Genomic DNA, 21,348 nt, shown 5'->3' with positions numbered 1-21,348 from the left:
ATTCAGATTCTTGTAAAATCAAAATAAAGTACTTCAACAACAAAGAGATTGTTATCAGTGCATTTCGGCTGTGACCCTAGGTCGATTGCAAGTACCTTATCTCTCGATGGCACAGCTCTATGATATATCAAGTGCTCTGCCCGTAATTAGTCAGTTCCAGTTTGTCAGTGACGGACGTGCCCGATACACGAACTATAGGTAGGTTTCATTTACTTTTTTTTTGGATAATCTGTGGCGCTGATAATTTATTTTTAATTTGAGCGGGAAATTTTTTTTATGCAATTTTTATTTTTCATATTAAATAAAATCCGACAATCACTTATAATGCCAATTTATATTAACATTAATGAATATCAAACTAATTAATTTAAATGGTTTACTTTTTTTTATTATTAGACATATATACAATAAGACTGTGTTTATCCACACACACTAGATTAGAATTGCTTCATTGCGTCAATTGCGTATTCATTATCTGAATTTTTTTTTTATTCTACTAAGCACGTAAACTAAATGAGATGTTGTAATAACAATGTGTTACCTAACCTAACCTAATAAATTTGACGTACCTAAGCCTGTGATAATTATAATGAAATAATTTCAAAAATGAGTTTATTAAACAGCATATTAATTTAATTCAAAACACAAAACATATTTTGGTGTAAATTAATGGACCGATATTAATACTACGTGATATGCACCCCGAGACATGTGATCAAAGTCTGTACTATGTTGCAGTATGATAATTATATAATACTATAATATGATATGCTATTATATTATTTATGCTGAAATTGCACTTAGAGAGCGCAGGTCTGATGTTTCTATTTGCTTTTATAAATTACTACTTTATATATATTTCAAAACGCTTCGTTCATTAACAAATAACATTATTATAAATAATCACAACTTTATAAAAACTGCACATTACACGCCTTAATAAAAAAAAGTGGTGTCAGCTCTTTTTTAAATTATTTTCTGCTAAGACGGATGGACAAGCCCATAGACATAAACCACGTCAATGCCACTGCACGTCTTGAGATATGAGTTCCATTCTCAGTTTTTACAGTATCTAATTATAATTCATCAGATAAATGTATCTTTTGATAAATCTATACCAATATATAAATCTGCAGTGGTTTTTACGGATGTGCCGTTATAACTACTGAACCGTGCATCCGATTGGCTTGAAACTTGGTATCCATGTAGAAAATACATGTACTTAATGGGTAGGCTAATATTTATATGAGTGTTGGACTCCCTACACCAGTTGCGGAGGCGTTAATGAAGAGAATCTTTGTGGGGGTGAGAAATAATAATGTTAATTTTAAATGCCCAGAGAAACTGACGGGTACAGCTAGTGTAGTACAAAAATATCTAATATCTCTTCGTAGAGCCGCGAGGTACTTACGCATTCGTGATTGTATCATTATAAAATACATGGACATGATGAAATCACTTATCATCAGCACAGAAATGTGGGACGGTGTTTATCGACACGTTCGTCTACTGTTTTATTATAATAATGTCATTAAAATTTATTTATTAATTTCGGTAGGTACATACCTATACTGCACGTAATTAATTTAACGTTCAAATCAAAAATTTGTGATGAGAAATTGTCTTTGGAATCCACGAGAAAAAGCCAAGAAATTTGGATTATATTTGGATTGGATTTGAAAATGAAAAATAATGTGTTAAATTTTGACGTTTTCATAATGATTAATCATTGAGTCGAATAAGGCGCAGTTTCTGAATTCTCCTGTCATTGCTAAATTGACAGGCGATCGACTGTTGCGTCAGCTAAGCTACTTAAATTTAAATTTAAAAAAAAACACGTGTGGCACTCGGGGACTACCGCGGTAAAGCTATTGCATAGCATTTTTTATCAACTGATGCAATTATAATTAGACAATAATAATATGATATTAAAACAATAATAAAATAAGACCACGCTATATTTATAAGCATTAACAAAAGCAAAACATTAACTGCCCCCTTCACACTCTTAAGCTAAACCGCGCGAGAGAGAGATGGACAGACTTTTCATGATGCGCATGCAGGGCGACGCCACGCCGCGCGCCAATTCACAAACACTACACAAGCGCAACGTGTGAATGTGTTGAACGCGAGCTACATGGTAGGCGGAGTGAATGGTGTTAGGTTTTATTTTCGTTACGGAATTTCTTGATTCGGTCATCGCGCTCAAAACCCGCGATAAAAGCTATGCCATAGCTTAAAACCAATGGGTGATGTGTATGACAGAGCATCACTTGAAAACGTCTCGACCGATTTGGGTGATTCTTCTTTTCGTAATTGTCAGAAGAAGGTTTGTATCGAGGGAAATGTTTAAAAATAGGTCGGATGTCGATTCATATTATTATAATAAGCGTTAATTACAGAGTATGGGTGGGACTGTACAAAACCATAGCAAAAAATATTAAAAGAAGAGTTTAAATATTTCCGTTCTTTTTTTTTATAGCTTAGATGGGTGGACGAGCTCATGGCCCACCTAGTGTTAAGTGGTTAGCCGAGCCCAAAGACATCAATAACGTAAGTACCTACCGCCACCCATCTTGAGATGAGTTCTAAAGTCTCAGTTGTTACAGTAAAACGACTGCAACACCCTACAAGTCAAAACGCATTACTGCTTCACGGCAGAAATAAGCAGGCCCTTGGTACCTACCCGTACGAACTCACAAGACGTCCTAACTATAGACGTTCTATAAATTATAATTTTGCGGGCTTGACTTTATTACACGATGTTATCCCTTCATCGTGGAAGGCAATCGTAAGCATTCGTTAATTAATTATTTCATTAGAAAAATTGGTATCTGCCTGCGGGATTCAAACATCAGCACAGTTGAATCGCTTGATACGAATGCAACGGAACTTTTATCCTTTAGGCGACGATGACATTATCATTTTAGTAGATATTAATAATGAGAAATTATTTACATAAAGAATGACAATGATAAAATAAAATGAACATCAAAATTAACACATTATTATTATACTGGTATTATCTAAGTCTTGAAAACTGAAGAATGCAAATAACAATCATTCAGTTTTTCACTACTTTCCCTTTACTAAATAATGATAAAACGGAAATTTACTAAAATCTACTAAAAAATTAGTGAGGGCCAGCTCCAACAGTATCCTGAGCATGATCGCAAGCAGGCTGGACTGTATATACATGGGTCGCTGTGGTGCCATCTCCCATGGGATGTTACCACAGTAATTCATTGTGATGTAAATATAACTACTAACATAGGTCTAAGTTTTATTAACAATTTATATGAGTCATGGATACTTGAAATAAAAACATTATTATTATTATTATTATTTGCGCAAAACACTTTTTTTAATGCATCATTGTTTATTTTGGATTTCACAATCGAATCCAAAGCTAAGACATAAATACGAAAACTAAACAATAAAGCCGCATGCAAATTCACTTAGTGAGACGCCAAAATTTTTGATGAACACTAAATAAATTTTATTTGGCAAATCAAAAAATTCCCGGATCAAGAAGTACAGAAGTTAACTGTCCCAAAATCACATGTCCGTACTACGCTAACCGGAGCCTATCCGGTTTTACAACGTAAATGCCGGTACCCATCTTGAGATATGAGTTCTAAGGTCTCAGTTTTTACAGTAAAACGGCTGCCCAACCCTTCAAACCAAAACGCATTACTGCTTCATAACAGAAATAAATAGAGTAGTGGTACCTTCCTGTACGGACTCACAAGACGTTCTACTACTAGCAAAAAAGTCTAGTCGACAAAATTGTTTGAGATGATCTAGTTATCTCCTTTTTACCATCGAACCTCCCTCCACCACTGCAGATTTTATTCATATTACCTAGAACCACTGCGTGTATCCACGGTGCTCTGCCAGAGATATTTTTTGCCACGTACCATCCAGCTTTGGAATGAACTTCCCCCTATAGTGCTTACCGATCACTTTAACATGACCTTCATTAAACCAAGTTTGAGGAGGCCATCAGTGGTATACAGAGATTTTGTAATGCTGATTTACATAAGCAACGATGACCAACCATCAGGTGGGTCATATATTATCCTGTCTAGTGGCAATAAAACAAATATTACACGTCTCTATCCTTCAATCGTGCAAGTCGTTCTGTTTAGTTTGATTAAGTATCTCATTTGTAGAATTGGTGATTTATTTAAACACCGACAAAGTCGTATCTCTCGATATAAGCGGCTCTTCTTGAAATTAAGACCAAAAAGACTACCTTAAATATTCATTTTATAAAAATGTCTATTTACTTTTTTTTTTTTTTTTTTGTTCCAAGTGCATAAAAATATTGAACATAAATACGACGTTATCAATTTATTTTTATATCCGTCGGGAAAACGGAAAAGCGATTGCAGTAAAGTCGTGAATAACGTCAACGGTATCAATAAAATGTATTAATCGTTTTTTTTTTCAATAAATATAGCTTATAATCATTAAATCGTTAGGCGACATCATTGATAATTCGCGTGGCAACATTCTAGTGTTTATTTACGGCTTATCGCATTAAAATGACTTTTTAGTTGTTTTATCAATGACATTATATATTTTTTGTTATTGGCTCATATTGATAGGCGAGTTACTCATAGCCGACACACATCGACCTGACTTAGGACTTGTGGATAGTGTATTATAAAATTTCATATGAAAATACATTTTAATTGAGCGCATACGTTAGACTGCTTCATCGAAGAAGTAGGTTAATATTTGGTTACCTGTGCGAATTTATGGAAGACATTCATACAAAATATGTCAATTATGTATTTCTTCAGAATAATTGGTACCCGCCTGCGGGATTCGAACACCGGCACATTTGTATCGCTCTACACAAATGCACCGGGCGTCTTAACCTTTAGGCCATGACGACTTAGGGATCAAAAACCCCTAAGAATTAGTTTCATAAGGGCGTATACTGAGCGTATAATGATTTCGGTAGTGTAGCTGTCATATATTCCGATTATAAAGAGAAAACAGCCGCTATTATCTTCTTTTCATTTTCCTTGTAGGCAGTGGACGATACGACCGATATGATGATGAATATTTACCTTCAATTGTTGATCGAAGACCTTCACCAATGAACGTCAGTAATGCCGGGGGCACAGCCAAGCTGCTGCCTCCATTAAGTACTCTGCGCAAATCTCGTATGATGAAAAACATAACATAACGCTAAGAAAATATTTCAAAGCCGGATGGTACGTGGTAGAAAAAAGATCTCGGGAGACGCAATGTGGATTAACGCAGTACTTCTGGTGTCTTTGCTTTGCTTGCTGTAGGTGATGTTATGGTAGAATCTCGTGTCTTCGTATGGCTAGTACCATTCACGTTTTGATATAAACAATTTCTGGTAGTCTCTCAGCGTCGCCTTTAAGCTAACGCACTCAGAACTTGCAATAAATAACTAAACTAATACATACTTGGCGATGCTTACTATCGGATTCACACACCCAGACAGAATAATAACGTTAAAATTCTCATAACAATGGTCCTCTACCTAAAATTAGGAGCACGAGATACACACTGGCGGCACACATTAATTGAGAGGTCAATAAAACTGACCGGCATCATATTTTTATTGCCATAAAACACTGGTCAATTATTTTGGGTTCCTACAAATTAATATCAATATTATGTAGTCTTTTGATCCCGAATAGTAGACGTAATTAAAATTACTTAAATGGTTTGTTCTCATGTTTATTTTGGCCATAAAAAAGCGACTTTTGATGTGAAACATCTATAGCCGCACGTAAAACTGATTTCTGGCGTGGCGGCGCATGCCGTGGCGACGCGTCGCCACGCTATATGACGTTATATACAGTCTATATGCAGTAGTGTGTACGGTGTGGCGACACGTCGCCATGCGCAATCGACTGTGCGATTCTCTCCCATTCGATCCGGCGTTAAGCCATCTCTCTCGCTACACTGAGCTCGGATACCTATAGTGTATACTCCGTAGTGTATACAGTGTTGTTTACTACAGTACACATAACTTGTGTTTTACTTGAAAACAAATTATTTTTTCGTAATATTTTATTTTATATTTATGATATATTTAGTTCCTATCACAATCTGTTCTTTTCTGCATATTACTTTTACAAAATTATGTCGATGTTTTACATCTGCCAGGCGTCCCGTGACGGCTCACATTTTTTTTAATTCGGATTTTGTTATGAATGAGTGGATTACTGGTGGCCCGGAGGCCTTTCCAGTTTCACCAGGACAGGTGGGCGAGCAAAGGCTTAACCGGTTTTAAAAACCGGAAAACGTATAAAACTATGAATTGTTCACAATGTAGGAAGTAATATAATGACAATAAATAAACTCCTAATAATCCTCTTAATAAAACTTTTAAATATAATATTAACATCGTTTATAGTTTAAATGAAGGACATTGCTTTGTTGTTGTTATTGAATTAGCACATAATGAGCTTGCTGTCGGCCGCAACGGTGATCAACGCTGAAAGATTTCCAATAATTAATGCCAGTATTTTTCCAATTTTCGTGGATGTAATTAAGATCGTGATGTCATTTCAGGCCAAACAAACGACGAGCTAACAATCATAAATAATACACTAAAATACAATGATTAGCTAGGTATGATGTCATGTGTTTTGATTGGATTTAGCGTGACGTTAGAAATCTTAGGAAATAGTAGGAAGGTTTTACTATTGGTAGGACCTCTTGTGAGTCCACAGGGGTAGGTACCACCACCCCGCCTATTTCTGCCGTGAAGCGGTAATGTGTTTCGGTTTGAAGGGTGGGGCAGCCGTTGTAACTATACTTTTTTTTGTTTCCTACCTAAGCTGATAGCCTTGAGAGGCTATGTCAGCGTAACCCTAACTTTAGTAGGTGAGCTCACGGGGCTCAACCTGACGATGTTGCTAACACGAACCCTAGCAAGAGCCGTGCTTCGCAGAATCTACCACCGGATCGGAAACGCGACCCACTGAGAAGATCCGGCGAGAAACTCAGTGGGCTGTGTCTGAGAGTTAATTTACTCGTCGAGCCCGTCGTGCTTGAAGTACCTAAAAGCACCGTTAGTGGATCGGGAGGATCCGAGATGACGTGTTTTGGGCGACGTCGACTGCTTTCCATTCTGTCCGCAGGATCGAGAATGTAGTTACCGGCGGCCACGATGAGAGGGTTCTCGTGTCGTGCCGCTTTATCGAAGTGGGTAACTATACTGAGACCTTAGAACTTATATCTCAAGGTGGGTGGCGCATTTACGTTGTAGATGTCTATGGGCTCCAGTAACCACTTAACATCAGATGGGCTGTGAGCTCTTCCACCCATCTAAGCAATAAAAAAAGTATCGAATAATTCTAACATTTTTTTATGGTTATTAGAGCCCTGTAACTGTATATCAGCCTCTGGTACCCATAATATATAACACAGGGAATTCTAATTTGGGGCCGGATAACCGTCCGTGATTTACTCCCAGCTATTTATTATTATTCATTAAAACAGTTGGTACAAGTCATTGAATACGTGACGAGATATAGTCACATAGTATCGCAATGAAACTCGATTTTTCTCCAACGAACAATGGATGAATAAACGAGGAATTTCCAAAGTAGGCAGTAACAAATTACGCATTGATAACCAAATGATGGTTATTTCCAAAGAAATTTGATCCAATAATTTATAATTATTTATTATTATCGTTTTCATATGATATTATTATGAGACAATGACAAATGTAGTCAGTAATTTCTTTTTCCTTTATGTCACAAAGTACTGTTTGTCATAAAAATTTATTGTTTTATGAGTTCTTATTAATTATCGACATTGGGGGTATTTGAGATTAGATATTGAAAACAATCTTTGATTACATAGACGACGTGCAAGCTGCTCTGCACGCGTTTTACGCAAGAGCATCCGGGTGATGGAAGTCCGGCGACTTCCTCCTGACCAAAAAAAAAAAAAATGGATGAAATATATTTGTGTTGATCCCGCGCATGTTTTAAATATCCCTCTGCTGCTTATTACTGGCGAGGAGAATTAAATAGTACGAAGGGTTACACAGGCAGGAGGTGATTTTGACTACGTGTCTTCATGTGTGGACTAACATCCTAGCTGAGAGCACAATGGAAACGCAAATTCTGGTGCGACTTCACAATAACTCACGCGGATCTGTGTGCTTAGTGCGAGCTTTTTAACGTTCTCGATAGCGTAAAAGTTAACTCAAATTTGTATGGAGTTGGAACGTTTGCCTACGTTTGCCGCCAGGGGCTCGTATTAAGCACAACGGTAGAGGCGCTTCGGGCGAGTGATGGTAGGACGTCTTATGAGCCTCAACGGGTAGATATCACCACCCTGCCTATAGCTGCTGTGAAGCAATAACATGTTTCGGTTGAAGGGCGGGACCCAACTGACCCTTAGAACTCATGTGTTGTGACGGGTGGCGGCACTTACGTTGTTGATGTATAAGGGATCTGATAACCGCTAAACACAAGTTGGACCGTGAGCTCGTTCACCCAACCACGCAATAAAAATAAGCCTATTCAAAAGGGGTCGAGCGGCAGTGAAAAGGTTTATTCTAAAAAAACATTTTAGCTTAATTATTAATTAATACAACCCACTACACCATCGAAGCATAAACAACATCAAAGCTTCATCATAGACATAATTATTATTATTAAATCTTTATCTCAGTAAAGAAACCGTACATTATGTTAGTAAGTATTACTTATAATCTATGTTAGTAATTTCAAAACCTAAAACATTACTATCTGACTATTACCATATATTTTTTAGTCTTTCCCGTTGCAAAGGCTATTAATTAGCATTCCCTCGATCTTGCTCAATATGATGTTAAGAAGACTGTTGCTAATGTTTTAATAAGTATTATTCTGATGATATTTTACTGATCCGGCATTTATTTACTTTTGTTTTATCACGCTTGCGACATCCATGAGACCGAAGAAGCTCCTGCAATAAAGAAAATCATTTTATTTTTATTATTCATAAGCCTTACTGTCGTTAAAGTTTTGCGCGCATATAAATTAGACTCATAAAGAAATTATTATTGTTTCGCATCCGTTATCAATCTACATTTGGGGTCTTTAGGATCAGCGTTGATAAGGAAAATTAAATCGTTAGGATTAAAGTTTATTGTGTTTTTCATTAGCAAGGTAACAACGGTGACTATATAAAAGTTTATCTTTATATAAAAATGTATTTATAGTCCCTCAGAATCATTTGTTGTATTCAGCATAGATAAAAAGGTAAGACGTGTATTTGGCGGGGTTGTGACAATGGCAAGATCTTCTACTGAGCGGTCCAAATTGTTCGGTAGACAGACAGCAAATGTTATGGTTTTTTTTTTGTTTTTTTTTTATACTTATTGTACACAAAAAGAAATACAATAAAAACAGATTTAACGAATGTCTAAATACTATGTACAAAGGCGAGCTTAACTCATTCATTAGTTTTCTTCCAGCAAACCATTAGTAGAGAGAAATACGATGTATAAGAGGGGAATAGTGTACAATATAAAAGCTATTAAAGCATGATTTTTAAACTTATCTTTAAAAAAAAAAACTAATATAAAATGAAAAATACATATAAATAAACATACATAAAACAATAACTTAAATACAATTAAAGTAACAGGAAATGTTTCTTCGTTTAACTCTTAAAAACTTCTAGAGAGGAACTAGCACGAATAGGTTGAGGGAGAGAATTCCTTAATCGCACTGCTTGTATTGTGAAAGAGCCACTATAGCGACTAGAGCTGTGTATGGGTATTGTTCGGAACTTATATTACTTATAACTAGATGATGACCGCTTTGCTCGTTTTTTTTTTTTGATAACGCCATCTTGTTGTGTCTTTAAAGCGGTTAGTTGCCCTCAATTAAGAAAAATAGTAGTATTATTCGCCAATAGATGTCGGGAAGAGTTGATTATTGAAAACACGAATAAAACAACATTTTCTGAAAATAAATCGTAGCTAGATCGATTTATTGCCCCCGAAATCCCCTGTATACTAAATTTTATGAAAATCGTTGGAGCCGTTTCCGTGATTCAGATTATATATATATTAATATACAAGAATTGCTATATCATTTTTATGAATGAGGGATTACTGGTGGCCAGGAGGTTTTTCCAGTTCCACCAGGACAGGTGGGCGAGCAAAGGCTCAGCCAGGAGAGGTGAAATTAGTTAACAGCTGCCCGAGCGCCTCCAAAGGAGACCTAACCACTCATGACCGGCTGCTTCACGAACGAATCTGCTTGTATATATGCAAACTTATCTTGAAAACGTCGTTAGCGATATCTATGAGCTCCACTTTTGAGATAGTGAGCTGGTGTACTGATCTAGGGCAACGAACATATATTTTTTTATATAAATGAATAAATATTGGGAATAGAAACAATATCAATAACATTACCTCATACGGTAATCGCAAATTTGAAAACATCACCTCGTTCGATTCTAACGCGCTCTTATTATCTTGGCCTATATATACATGTTTGTTTGTATGCAACCAAATCTCCGAATACCATTTTCACTGAGTTCCGACCAATGATAATTTATTTGGTTCCGACTAACTAGAAAATTACTGACCGGTATTGACAGGATATAATAAAGGACGTATTAACTGTTGTAAACTTCGTAAAGTTTTTTTAATGTTCAAATCACAAAATATATGATTGGTTATGAAACTTCTCTTCCTTTATTATTTATCAAAATGTGAGTTGAGTTCATCGAGTGCTTTACCCATTAAGCCAGGGATGTCTCGAATTCAAAGATGAGAGTATTATACATACAAGTCTGGCTATTAATCAGAGTACACGAACTAGCGACTTAGATCTTCTCGAGCGACTATAGTAATTTCTCCCATCAATCGATTATGTCAATATGAATTGTTAACATCAGTAACATCTTGCCTAGTTCTACCAAACAGCAATCATATAGCCGCTATTTCAATTCTCCAATCCTCGAGATTGGATCTCAGTTAAGTCAAGAGCCAGCGACACTTAAGCGGTGCATTATCTGCGCTGCAAGCTCGTTAACTCCACCCATGTGCGAAAATAAAAACAATCGATTAAAATGATTGCATACTTCGCTTTGCAGAATACAAAATGACAGCAAACGGGAAGATAGAGAAAGAGGGAGATAAGGAGAAGACTCGCATAGCGACGTTAGATGAAGCTATGATGGAAGCCGGTAAGTAAGAAAGTGCATCGAAGTAAGCAACGCTGCCATGCTCACAGCTACGATAAAACACAACAAACACAATAAAAATAGACGAGATATTGAAACTTTAGCGGGACAAACCCACCGTGCAATCGTAATACTTAATGTTAACTAAATATTTATTTTCATTTTACGTCAAACAAATACGTAATATGTAGCATTTGCTCTGGGATCAACTTCATGTTTATTCTACATTAACTAGCTTATAATAAAACGCGATATTATTTTATGAAACAGTTTTGGAAAACCCCGTCGCAGTATTTACTGGCTTTTTGTTATTTTGCATATAAGGTGTTTATAACAATATAAGCATACAATATAAACCAACAATCTAAACTATGTACTTATTGGAGAATTTATAAAATTTTGCATCTTAAAAAAAATTTTCAGTCTTTTGTAGTGTCTAAGAAAAAATATCTCTCATTTATATGTATGTTGTCTTTTTTGAATGGCTTTGTCGTTGAGTAAATTTAAATGTGGTCATTAAATCGGAAATTCGCACAGAAATCTAAATAAGTTGGCCAAACTGATTTAGGTGATAGTTCGTAAAATAATCTGTGTTTTTGTTTAGACAGTTCGATAAGATAAAGATATGACATTGAAGCAGTAAAGTAAACTACATAATAGATAAATAGATTGCATTGATACCATATTAATGTTAGGAGAGGCTGGGCCTTGAGCCCGCGGTCTGCTCCAACCATATGCGATTGCATCAGTCAAGCATGCGGTCAAGTCCCACCAAAAAAAACCGTTTAATAACGGTTTAAGCCTAGGCCTAGCAGAGGTAGAGGATTTACAAATAAGCTTTATTTTTAAACTAAAGCTATATGAGGGCTTATAACATCATCAAATAGGTTAGCTTCGTTCATGCTTTGATTATTAAAATTAAGCTAATCATGAATGCACTATATCTGGTCTCAATTTTGTGCTTGGTACAAATGCGAAGTCTTCGTGTACGCTGCGACTAATATTAAACACGAGCAAAATAAAACTGATGGATTCTAAACCAAGCAAATAAATTCTTAAATGTGATAATATGTATGAACATATGAAAATATCAGGGTTTGGTGTTTACAACATTCTGCATATGCTGATGAGTGGTGTCATTCTGATGGGCATGATCATGCAGAGTTTGGCCCTCGGGTACATCCTGCCGGTGGCCCAATGCGACCTCAAACTTACCTTACAACAGCGAGGGTGGCTATCAGCTATTCCGTTCTTAGGTAAGATATTGTTATTGTGATTGAACATGGGTTTGCTATTTATTTATTTATTGTTTAGATGGTTGGTCGAGCTCACAGCCCACCTGGTGTTAAGTGGTTACTGGAGCCCATAGACATCTACAACGTAAATGCCGCCACCCACCTTGAGATATAAGTTCTAAGGTCTCAGTATAGTTACAAAACTCAAATTCAAATTCAATTCAAAATCATTTATTTCAACTTAGATGTCAGTATAACACACTTGTTGAATGTCAAAATAAAAATAACAATGTTAACTCTACCACTGGTTCCAGAAAACAACGGCTGCCCCACCCTTCAAACCGAAACGCATTACTGCTTCACGGCAGAAATAGGCAAGGCGGTGGTACCTACCCGTGCGGACTCACAAGAGGTCCTACCACTAGTAATTACGCAAATTATAATTTTGCGGGTTTGATTTTTATTATATTTTTAGTGCGTCATTGCAATCTTAGGATCGGAACTAGGATTCTGCGACCGACTCTGTAGATAGCGAAGACTCTGTGATAGTGATAGTAGATGATGAATGGCCTTTTTTAAAGCCGTAGGTAGATGAGCATTAAAGTCAATGGCCCATCTGGTGTTGACCAGCTGCTCAAGCCTGAGCACCATATAGCGTGCAATTAAATTTCATTTGGAGCAGACTAGAGGAAATCACTAAAATCGCAAATGTAATGCATTTGTATGCACACAGGAACCGCCATAGCTCATTTTAGATTTTAGATAACATAGCTTTTGGAAATATATTGTTTTTCTATTTAATAAGAACTCAACATCCCTTATTAAATTAAAATAGCTCCAAACTGAAATAGACAATTGCTTCGCAGCGGAAATGTGGTTATGAATTTCAGTACGCTCTTAATACCAAAATTAACCTAGACAGGAATTAGGGGAAGCGTTACTATGTGGACGGAGAGCCGGGAAGAGTTCTAAGAGGTCGCATACCATTATTACTGTTGACTGACTTCAGAAAATTGTTACGGCAATGACTATTGGCTATAAATTTCATATCATTGATGATTTTACAATATCTGGATTTTTTATGGTCGCGGAATTTTTCATTTGGTCCTTTTTGGCTTAATTTCAGCAATAATATTAACATCATACTTCTGGGGCTGGCTGGCAGACACCCAGGGTCGGAGACCTGTGATGCTGTTCTCCATGATCATATCCGCGGTATTCTCGGTCTTTGCCAGCTTCTCACCTGAGATCATCTCATTTGCGATCTTGCAATTCCTATCTGCTGTGTTGTAAGTATGCTGCTAAAATGTTTATCCGTTATTTTTAATGGCATTGAAGGCATACCAGATTAATTTAATGTATTACCTAGTTTAAGCTGTTAATAATTATCGCTAAAGATTACCACGATGTATGCAAACGTAACAGATGTTTGGGCCTGATACACAAAGTTAATAAAACTTCAAAATCATGAACAATCACATCGCAACCACTTATAATATGTCCTTCAGAAAATTAAACTGTCTGTGGAATGATAAATTTGTATCTGCCCAATTAAAAAGTAATTGGCCATTGACATGATGATTTTTTTAGCATGTCCGGATCATCAGCAGTGGTTTACACGTATCTCGGCGAATTCAACAACCTGCGGCACAGGGACAAGATGGTCGCCTTCGGGTCTTCGTTCGTCGGTATCGGAACGGTTATATTACCATGTAAGTCATACCTAAATCAATTGATGATTTTGAAATACGTACAAAACAAATATTCACGATTGACTTCCACGGTGAAGGAATAACATCGTATAATGAAAATCAAACCCGCAAAAATTTTAATTTGCGTAATTACTGGTTATAGGACCTCTTGTGAGTCCGCACGGGTAGGTACCACCGCCCTGCCTATTTCTGCCGTGAAGCAGTAATGCGTTTCGGTTTGAAGGGTGGGGCAGCCGTTGTAACTATACTTGAGACCTTAGAACTTGTATCTCAAGGTGGGTGGCGCATTTACGTTGTGGATGTCTATGGGCTCCAGTAACCACTTAACACCAGGTGGGCTGTGAGCTCGTCCACCCATCTAAGCAATAAAAAAAAATAAAAAATAAAAATATCTCAAGGTGGTTGGCGCATTTACGTTCTAGATGTCTATGGGCTCCAGTAACCACCTAACATCATGTCGGCTGTGAGCTCGTCTACCCACCTAAGCAATAATAAAATATATATACATATATATATAATTTTTTGAAGGAAAATTTTTGGGATCATCGCTTTTGGGAACTATTAAAATAAATCCCTTAAATATTAATTTATCAAATGCTGGGAAGTGGAACTGATCTAAGAATATTTAGCCTATTAATCAGTAGACAATTATGTGGCAACTTCTGACATTGCGGGTGCCACGAGCGACTGTGATCTTCCACCATTGAAGGAGTCTACTTATCCGCCTTCGAATGTAACAAAAACAAAAAGAAAATGATCGTCTCAATAACGGGCCATATCGAAGCTATGTTTTATTTTGTTCAGCCATCAATTGTTTAAGATGATCCCTTGATCTCGTTTTTACCATAGCACCCAACGCCACCAAAGTACAGTTCATCCATACTACCTGGAGCCAATGCGTTCATTCACAGTGCGTTCACACAGATCTTTTTTTGCCATGTACCATCCGGCTTTGGAATGAACTCCTCTCTACGGTGTTTAACGAGCGCTATGACATGTCCTTCTTCAAACGAGGCATGTGGAGAGTAGGTTAACGGTAGGCTGCGGCTTGGCTCTGCCCCTGGCATTTCTGACGACGGTCACCACTCTCCATCAGGTGGACTGTATGTCTGCCTAGGGCAATAAAAAAAACGTCTTATCTGCGTCTCATTAGTACACAAGACTAATTTAATGGTCAAAGGTTTTCGTTGCACAAACTCATATTATACCATACCATCTTTGGTTACATTACGAAGAATGAAGCCGCTCCACGAGATTTCAATGAGATAATGTTTCCGCAGGTATATCATGGCTCATTCTACCCCTAGACTTCGCCTTTCCCATAGTCTTCCTTGACATTCTTTATCGTCCATGGCGTCTACTGGTCGTAGCCTGCGCAGTGCCTTTCGTTATAGCATCAGTGCTATTGCTGTTCGCTCCGGAGAGTCCGAAGTTCTTAAACGCCAATGACCGGTACAGCGATGCTCTGGATGTGGTGAAGACGATCTATTCGGGAAACCGAAAGATGTCTAAAGACGATTTTCCTGTAAGTTAATTTATGTTAATCAAACCTATTTTTACGATTTAGTCTCGCATTTTTTTAATGTCATTAATTATTTCGGGCATTAAGAATCCAGTACATAGCAGATTAATGACTCACTCGGTGGTCCAGCAGTTAGCGACCCTGTTTCGCCGAGGGTCGTGGGTTCGATTCTCACATCGGGCAAAAGCTTTGTGATGAACTGGTTTGTTTGCTCTTTGTCTGGCTGTTTACTATTTATATATTTAAACGTATATAAATATGTACGTCAGCCTCTGGTACCCATAGCGCAGTTAATCCTAATTTGGGGCCGGGCGTGATTAGTTCCCAGCTATTTTTCGTGGTGACTATTGAGATGGCCCGTCAGTCGTAATACAATAATGACAGTAAAAAAGGCAAAATTAAACCGTAGAGTTTTGGTTATGTCCACAAGTCACGGAGCTTAATGAATAGTAAAGTAGCTTATCCTTAAATTTTAAAGTTACAAGCTTTACAGGCTACCTTTTTGGCAGTACCCAGTGGCCATGTTTGAACTGGAACACATAATTGTGTTAAAAAGAAACAAGCAGACCGTATTATTTTAATATTAATTATATATTTATTGTTTTTAATATTAAAATATTATTATTACATGCATACATTTTTGTGCAATTTTTTCTTTGTTTTCAAACTACATACATATATAACATTGTATTTCAGATTAAATCCCTAGTAATGGACAGTCAGCTTTCGAAAGCTTGTAATAGTAAAGGAGCCGCTGCCGTCTGGTCTTCGATGAAGGATCAGACAGTACCTTTGTTCAAACGTCCCCTTCTGCCATGGACCCTGCTGACTTGCTTTGTGCAATTCGGAATTTTCGCCACGTAAGAGACAAATTTCTATTCTAATTATACATTTGTAAGAAGGCTTTTATTAACTTCATATGTATTTTTTTTTTATATCGCCGGCTTCAAGATGTCTGATTAACTTGACAATCTGCATCAAGAACCAATAAAAATACAATCATTTTAAGTATATCTTCGTTTTAATATCGTATCTATGAATCTCTCTCTCTCTCTCTCTCTCTCTCAGTTTAAATATAATAAAAAAATACACTAATTGTTGGTTCGATTTGCTATTTGGGATTAGGATTGGTAAGAACGGAAAGAGTGAAGTCACATCTTAGTGAGCCAGAGAAAACTGTAAGAAAGGAAAACGAGAAAGATAGAGAAAACCAAGATGGCGAAGACTCTCAAATATTAAGTGTATTATCTATGACGAAGACGATTGAATGAACAGAGCGTAAAAAACATGTTAATTAACTTTTAATTATAATAACAGAGAAGATTTTAAAAGGGAAACAATAAAAGTGCATGAGTGGAATAGTTTTATTTTATGTACCACGATCCTACACTAATATATACGTATATTTTGTTATAATTATAATAAAGAGCTTTAACGCAATGGCTTCCGAGCCTCGATGCAATGCTATTGCGATATATGAGCATTTAACACATTCAATTTAATATTTTAGTGAGTATTGTCACTAATGGAGGCATACTGACTAATTCGCAATTGTGTATTTTTTTTTTAGTACCAACGGTTTTTACGTGTGGTTTCCCACGATACTAAACTCTCTCGCCAATCACGAAGGAGGTGAGACTGGGATCTGTGATGTCTTGGACGCAAGTAGGGAAACTGCAGCCAACGGAACTGATGTAAGTTGAACTGATCACTTGATGCTTTTAATGTCTTACAGGGATCGCTGCAGCTTTCCTACCTGCTTTTACCACGAAGTAATCGTGCGTTTAGTTTTGAAATGTAAAGGCCGTTATAAAGCCGCAATGTACCTACATGAAATTCCGAAATTACTTCTCAAGGGAGCTTAGTTTGTCCATTAACGGCTCAATATATTAAAATCTGTTAACAATAAAAATTAATACTGTTCCGTGCTGGGGTTCGGGATAAATAAAAATTCTACGGAATTGCAAGCTATCACTGTATTGTCATTTAGAACACTCACAGAACACTTTAAAATTCATAATTCACTTCTTCCGGAGAGATTAGCCGGAACAAACAGACAGACAGACAAACAAAAATTGTAAAAAATGTTATTTTGGTGTATGTACCGTATATATATTCATATGCATGTAGTAAAAAGAGGCTATTTCAATATTACAAACAGACACTCCAATTTTATTTATATGTATAGATCGAAACAGTATTTAATGCATCAAAATGTTATAAAAATAAAGGTATCGACTTTTTCAGATAGCGTGCGACGACACAATGAACACGACGACTTTCGAGCTCTCGATCTATATAGGGCTCGTGTTCTGCTCCATGTACATCGTCGTAGGCTTCCTGGTGGACTTCATCGGGAAGAAGCCGATCCTCATCGCGCTTCTATGCGCCACCGGACTTTGCGGGATCGGCGCCCACCTGGCCTCCAGCCAACATCTCGCGGTAGTTCTGTTCGCCATCTTTCAAATGTGCGGCGCTTGCATCGGCCTCATGAATGCGGTTGCCGTTGAATTGTTCCCCACGAAATTTAGGTAAATTTATTGGTAACACTAAAACTAATATTAACTTCTTCTTTTTTGGCCTAAAGGTCTAGATACCAGGCCATAAACTAAAAAAAAAAAACATATTTTATTAATCTTCTTTTTTTCAATATTTTTTTTATTTTTATTGCTTAGATGGATGAATGAGCTCACAGTCCACCTGGTGTTAAGTGGTTACTAGAGCCCATAGACATCTACAACGTAAATGCGCCACCCACCTTGAGATATAAGTTGTAAGGTCTCAGTGTAGTTACAACGGCTGCCCCACCCTTCAAACCGAAACGCATTATTGCTTCACGGCAGAAATAGGCAGGGTGGTGGTACCTACCCGCGCGGACTCATAACAGGTCCTACCACCATTAAGTGGCAATTGGCTCTTTGCAGCGCCATTGTTGCCAGGTATTTTATTATTTATTTGAAATATTACATAATTATATTCCATTGGGATAAAATTACACTTGATTAACATTGAGTCAGCGGTAGGCAGCGGCTTGGCTCTGCCCCAGGAGAAACCTTAATTAAGAAAATAAAACAATTCACACAACTTCGCTCCTCGCTTTCCCGCTACAAGCCCCCTCATAGCGCATTCATTCGTACCCTATAATAGACCACAGAGAGTAGCATAATTGTATTTTATGTAAAATAGCGTTACAAGTCTACAGCTGTGGATTTGAGATTTGGGAAGTCTTTGCCAATTCAATTTACCTTGAATTTTAACTAGCCCCGTCCACAACTTATACCTCATGAAATACATTTTATATCACATGGATGGAAACCCTTCTTTGACTTCTTTGTCAGGGCTCAAATAATTTCGTTGTCGAATACCAATTACTTTCGTAATAATAATATTAATTAGGATATTATTTTTACTGCCGATTACTTTAACCAAGAAATGCATAGACTAATATTACACTAGACAAGTTAATTTGAGACTATTTATTTGAGGAAGTACTTTTCACTGAGTACTATTCTGTATTTAGGTAACAATACTACAACGTATTGATCCTAGGGAAGTGGTAATATTAAACGAACCATTTGAAATTTCAGAGCCATGGCGATTTGTCTTTCAATGATGATGGGAAGGGTTGGGTCGATGATTGGTTCCAACTTAATAGGGGTGTTCTTGGAGACGAATTGCGGAGCTGGCTTCTATCTTTTCGGGGGAATTCTTATCGGTAAGATTATACACGAAATATGTCTACTAAGATCATTTTTCTGATGTTCTGCAATGGAAAATTTCGTTCGTTTTTCTAATCTAGCTACGCGTTTGTTTTTCCTGCTAACCTAATTGTAACTTTTTATTCGTGAGTGTAAACTTAATGTCAGTTACAAGCTAACCTGTTACCTAGTTTATACCTTTGTGTCAGAAAATGAAGTAATCTTTGAAATTTAAAAATGCCACTTTTGTCAAAATGTCATGTGTCACTTAGGAATAGTATTCGTTTATTAATAGGATAGAGTTTTATATTACACTAGCTACCTAGCTGTACTCACCCGCTTCGCTGGGCATTTAAAACTAACATTATTATTTATTGTCATTATTATTATTAGGGAGTCTAACACTCATATAAATATTAGCCTATCCATTAAGTACATGTATTTTCTACACGGATACCAAGTTTCAAGTCAATCGGATGCATGGTTCAGCAGTTATAACGGAACATCTATAAAAACCACCGTAGATTTATATATTAAGTATAGAATATATAAAAGCAAACAGCAGACAAATAATTTTTACCTGGTTAATTAATATATATGTAAAATTAATGGAAATGTTTTAATTAGTTATAATTTCGGTTGACTTGAATTTAATAAAACGATTTTTTTCATTCGTATAAATGAATTTGTTTACAGTAAACGCCATATTTTGTTTCACACTACCCGGCAAAAAGACTTTGAAGAGGAAACAGACGGTTGAGCCGACACACAATGAAACCCACGAACCAGTATGAACCAGCTTGGACCTGATGCTAAGGATAAAAAACTACATTATTTTTTAGAAACGATCAGCAAAAGGAGTGGTGTGAAGAGAGTGAAAAGTGACATGAGATTCCACAGATAACGAGATGTGGTTTTTTTTTTTAATTTAAAATGAGTAGGTTTATTCTGATAATTGATATTCTGTGATGATGTTTAAAGCCAGATAATTTTTAATGAAAAAACATAAGTACCTTTGAGGGAAACGATATTGTGAATTTTATTTTCATGACTTATCTACTTCAAGTTGACAAGTTAAAGAAAGATTTTTTTTTTTAATTTTATACAGTAAATGAAAAAAGTAATCGCAGAAAATATATAAAAATAAATGTGATAAAAAGCACATGACGTGTTTTAAAAATGAACCGCGCTGGAAAATCTTATACTATGTATAGGTTGCTTTTGTATATACACATGTATATAATCTAAATATAGAGTAAATTATTTTTAGGAATATGAACAGCTTTTCCTTTTTACTAACTTTTCCTTACGAATTATCCACAAAATCTCAATGAATATAAAAATAGAATGCTTTCAAATTAATGACAATTAATTACGTAAAACGAATGCGCGCTTCAAAGAATCTAAATTAATACCGTGATATTTTATCTATACTAATATTATAAAGCTGAAGAGTTTGTTTGTTTGTTTGAACGCGCCAATCTCAGGAACTACTTACTGGTCCGATTTGAAGAAATCTTTCAGTTTTTCGCCATGTGTTTGTGCCCATTTATTGAAGAAGGCTATATGCTATATAACATCACGCTAAGACCAATACAAACCGAGCACGAATAAAGAAACCGGAAACCGTTAAAATTTTGCTAAAATAATGTATGACAGTATTGTTCCCCTTTAAAATAGCATATTAACTAGTCAGGTCATAAGTACTGTCACACAGTAAAAACTTTTCTTTTAGAATGCTGGCCACAAAAAAGTTTATTGAATTCGAATGTCGAATTGTTCATGAAAATAAAAATGTATACTTTTAGAATTTTACTCATTTTTTAAATGTGGAGTGGACGCTTAAAGAAGACCGTGTTGCAGTTATTGCGTTGCATCGTTGCGGTTACGCGCCAATTCAAATTTTTAACATACTGAAAAATTTGAATATAACCAAAAGATTCGTTTATCGTACCATCAAACGGTACAATGAAGAC

General features: G+C 36.4%; 1 protein-coding gene across 2 annotated transcripts; it reads left to right on the top strand.

The window, feature by feature from the left end:
* Nucleotides 1-75: 75 nt before the first annotated feature.
* LOC114239966 (synaptic vesicle glycoprotein 2A) lies at nucleotides 76-20,588 on the top strand. Of its 2 annotated transcripts, XM_028170411.2 has the most exons (11): nucleotides 76-198; nucleotides 11,116-11,208; nucleotides 12,300-12,461; nucleotides 13,567-13,729; nucleotides 14,031-14,152; nucleotides 15,433-15,677; nucleotides 16,371-16,534; nucleotides 17,245-17,368; nucleotides 17,922-18,205; nucleotides 19,262-19,389; nucleotides 20,069-20,587. In XM_028170411.2, the coding sequence occupies exons 2-11, from the start codon at nucleotides 11,124-11,126 to the stop codon at nucleotides 20,164-20,166; spliced, it is 1,575 nt and encodes a 524-aa protein (XP_028026212.2). In that variant the 5' UTR covers nucleotides 76-198; nucleotides 11,116-11,123; the 3' UTR covers nucleotides 20,167-20,587. The 2 variants fall into 2 exon arrangements, with proteins under 2 accessions (XP_028026212.2, XP_089584130.1); XM_089728004.1 differs by lacking the exon at nucleotides 12,300-12,461 and having other exon boundaries at nucleotides 20,069-20,588.
* The last annotated feature ends 760 nt before the right edge of the window (nucleotides 20,589-21,348 follow it).

The sequence above is a fragment of the Bombyx mandarina genome, chromosome 06 (assembly GCF_030267445.1).
Source record: "Bombyx mandarina strain Sakado chromosome 06, ASM3026744v2".
Classification (NCBI taxonomy): domain Eukaryota; kingdom Metazoa; phylum Arthropoda; class Insecta; order Lepidoptera; family Bombycidae; genus Bombyx; species Bombyx mandarina.
The sequence above is the reverse complement of the archived record's forward strand: the minus strand, read 5'-3'. Positions and strand labels throughout refer to the sequence as shown.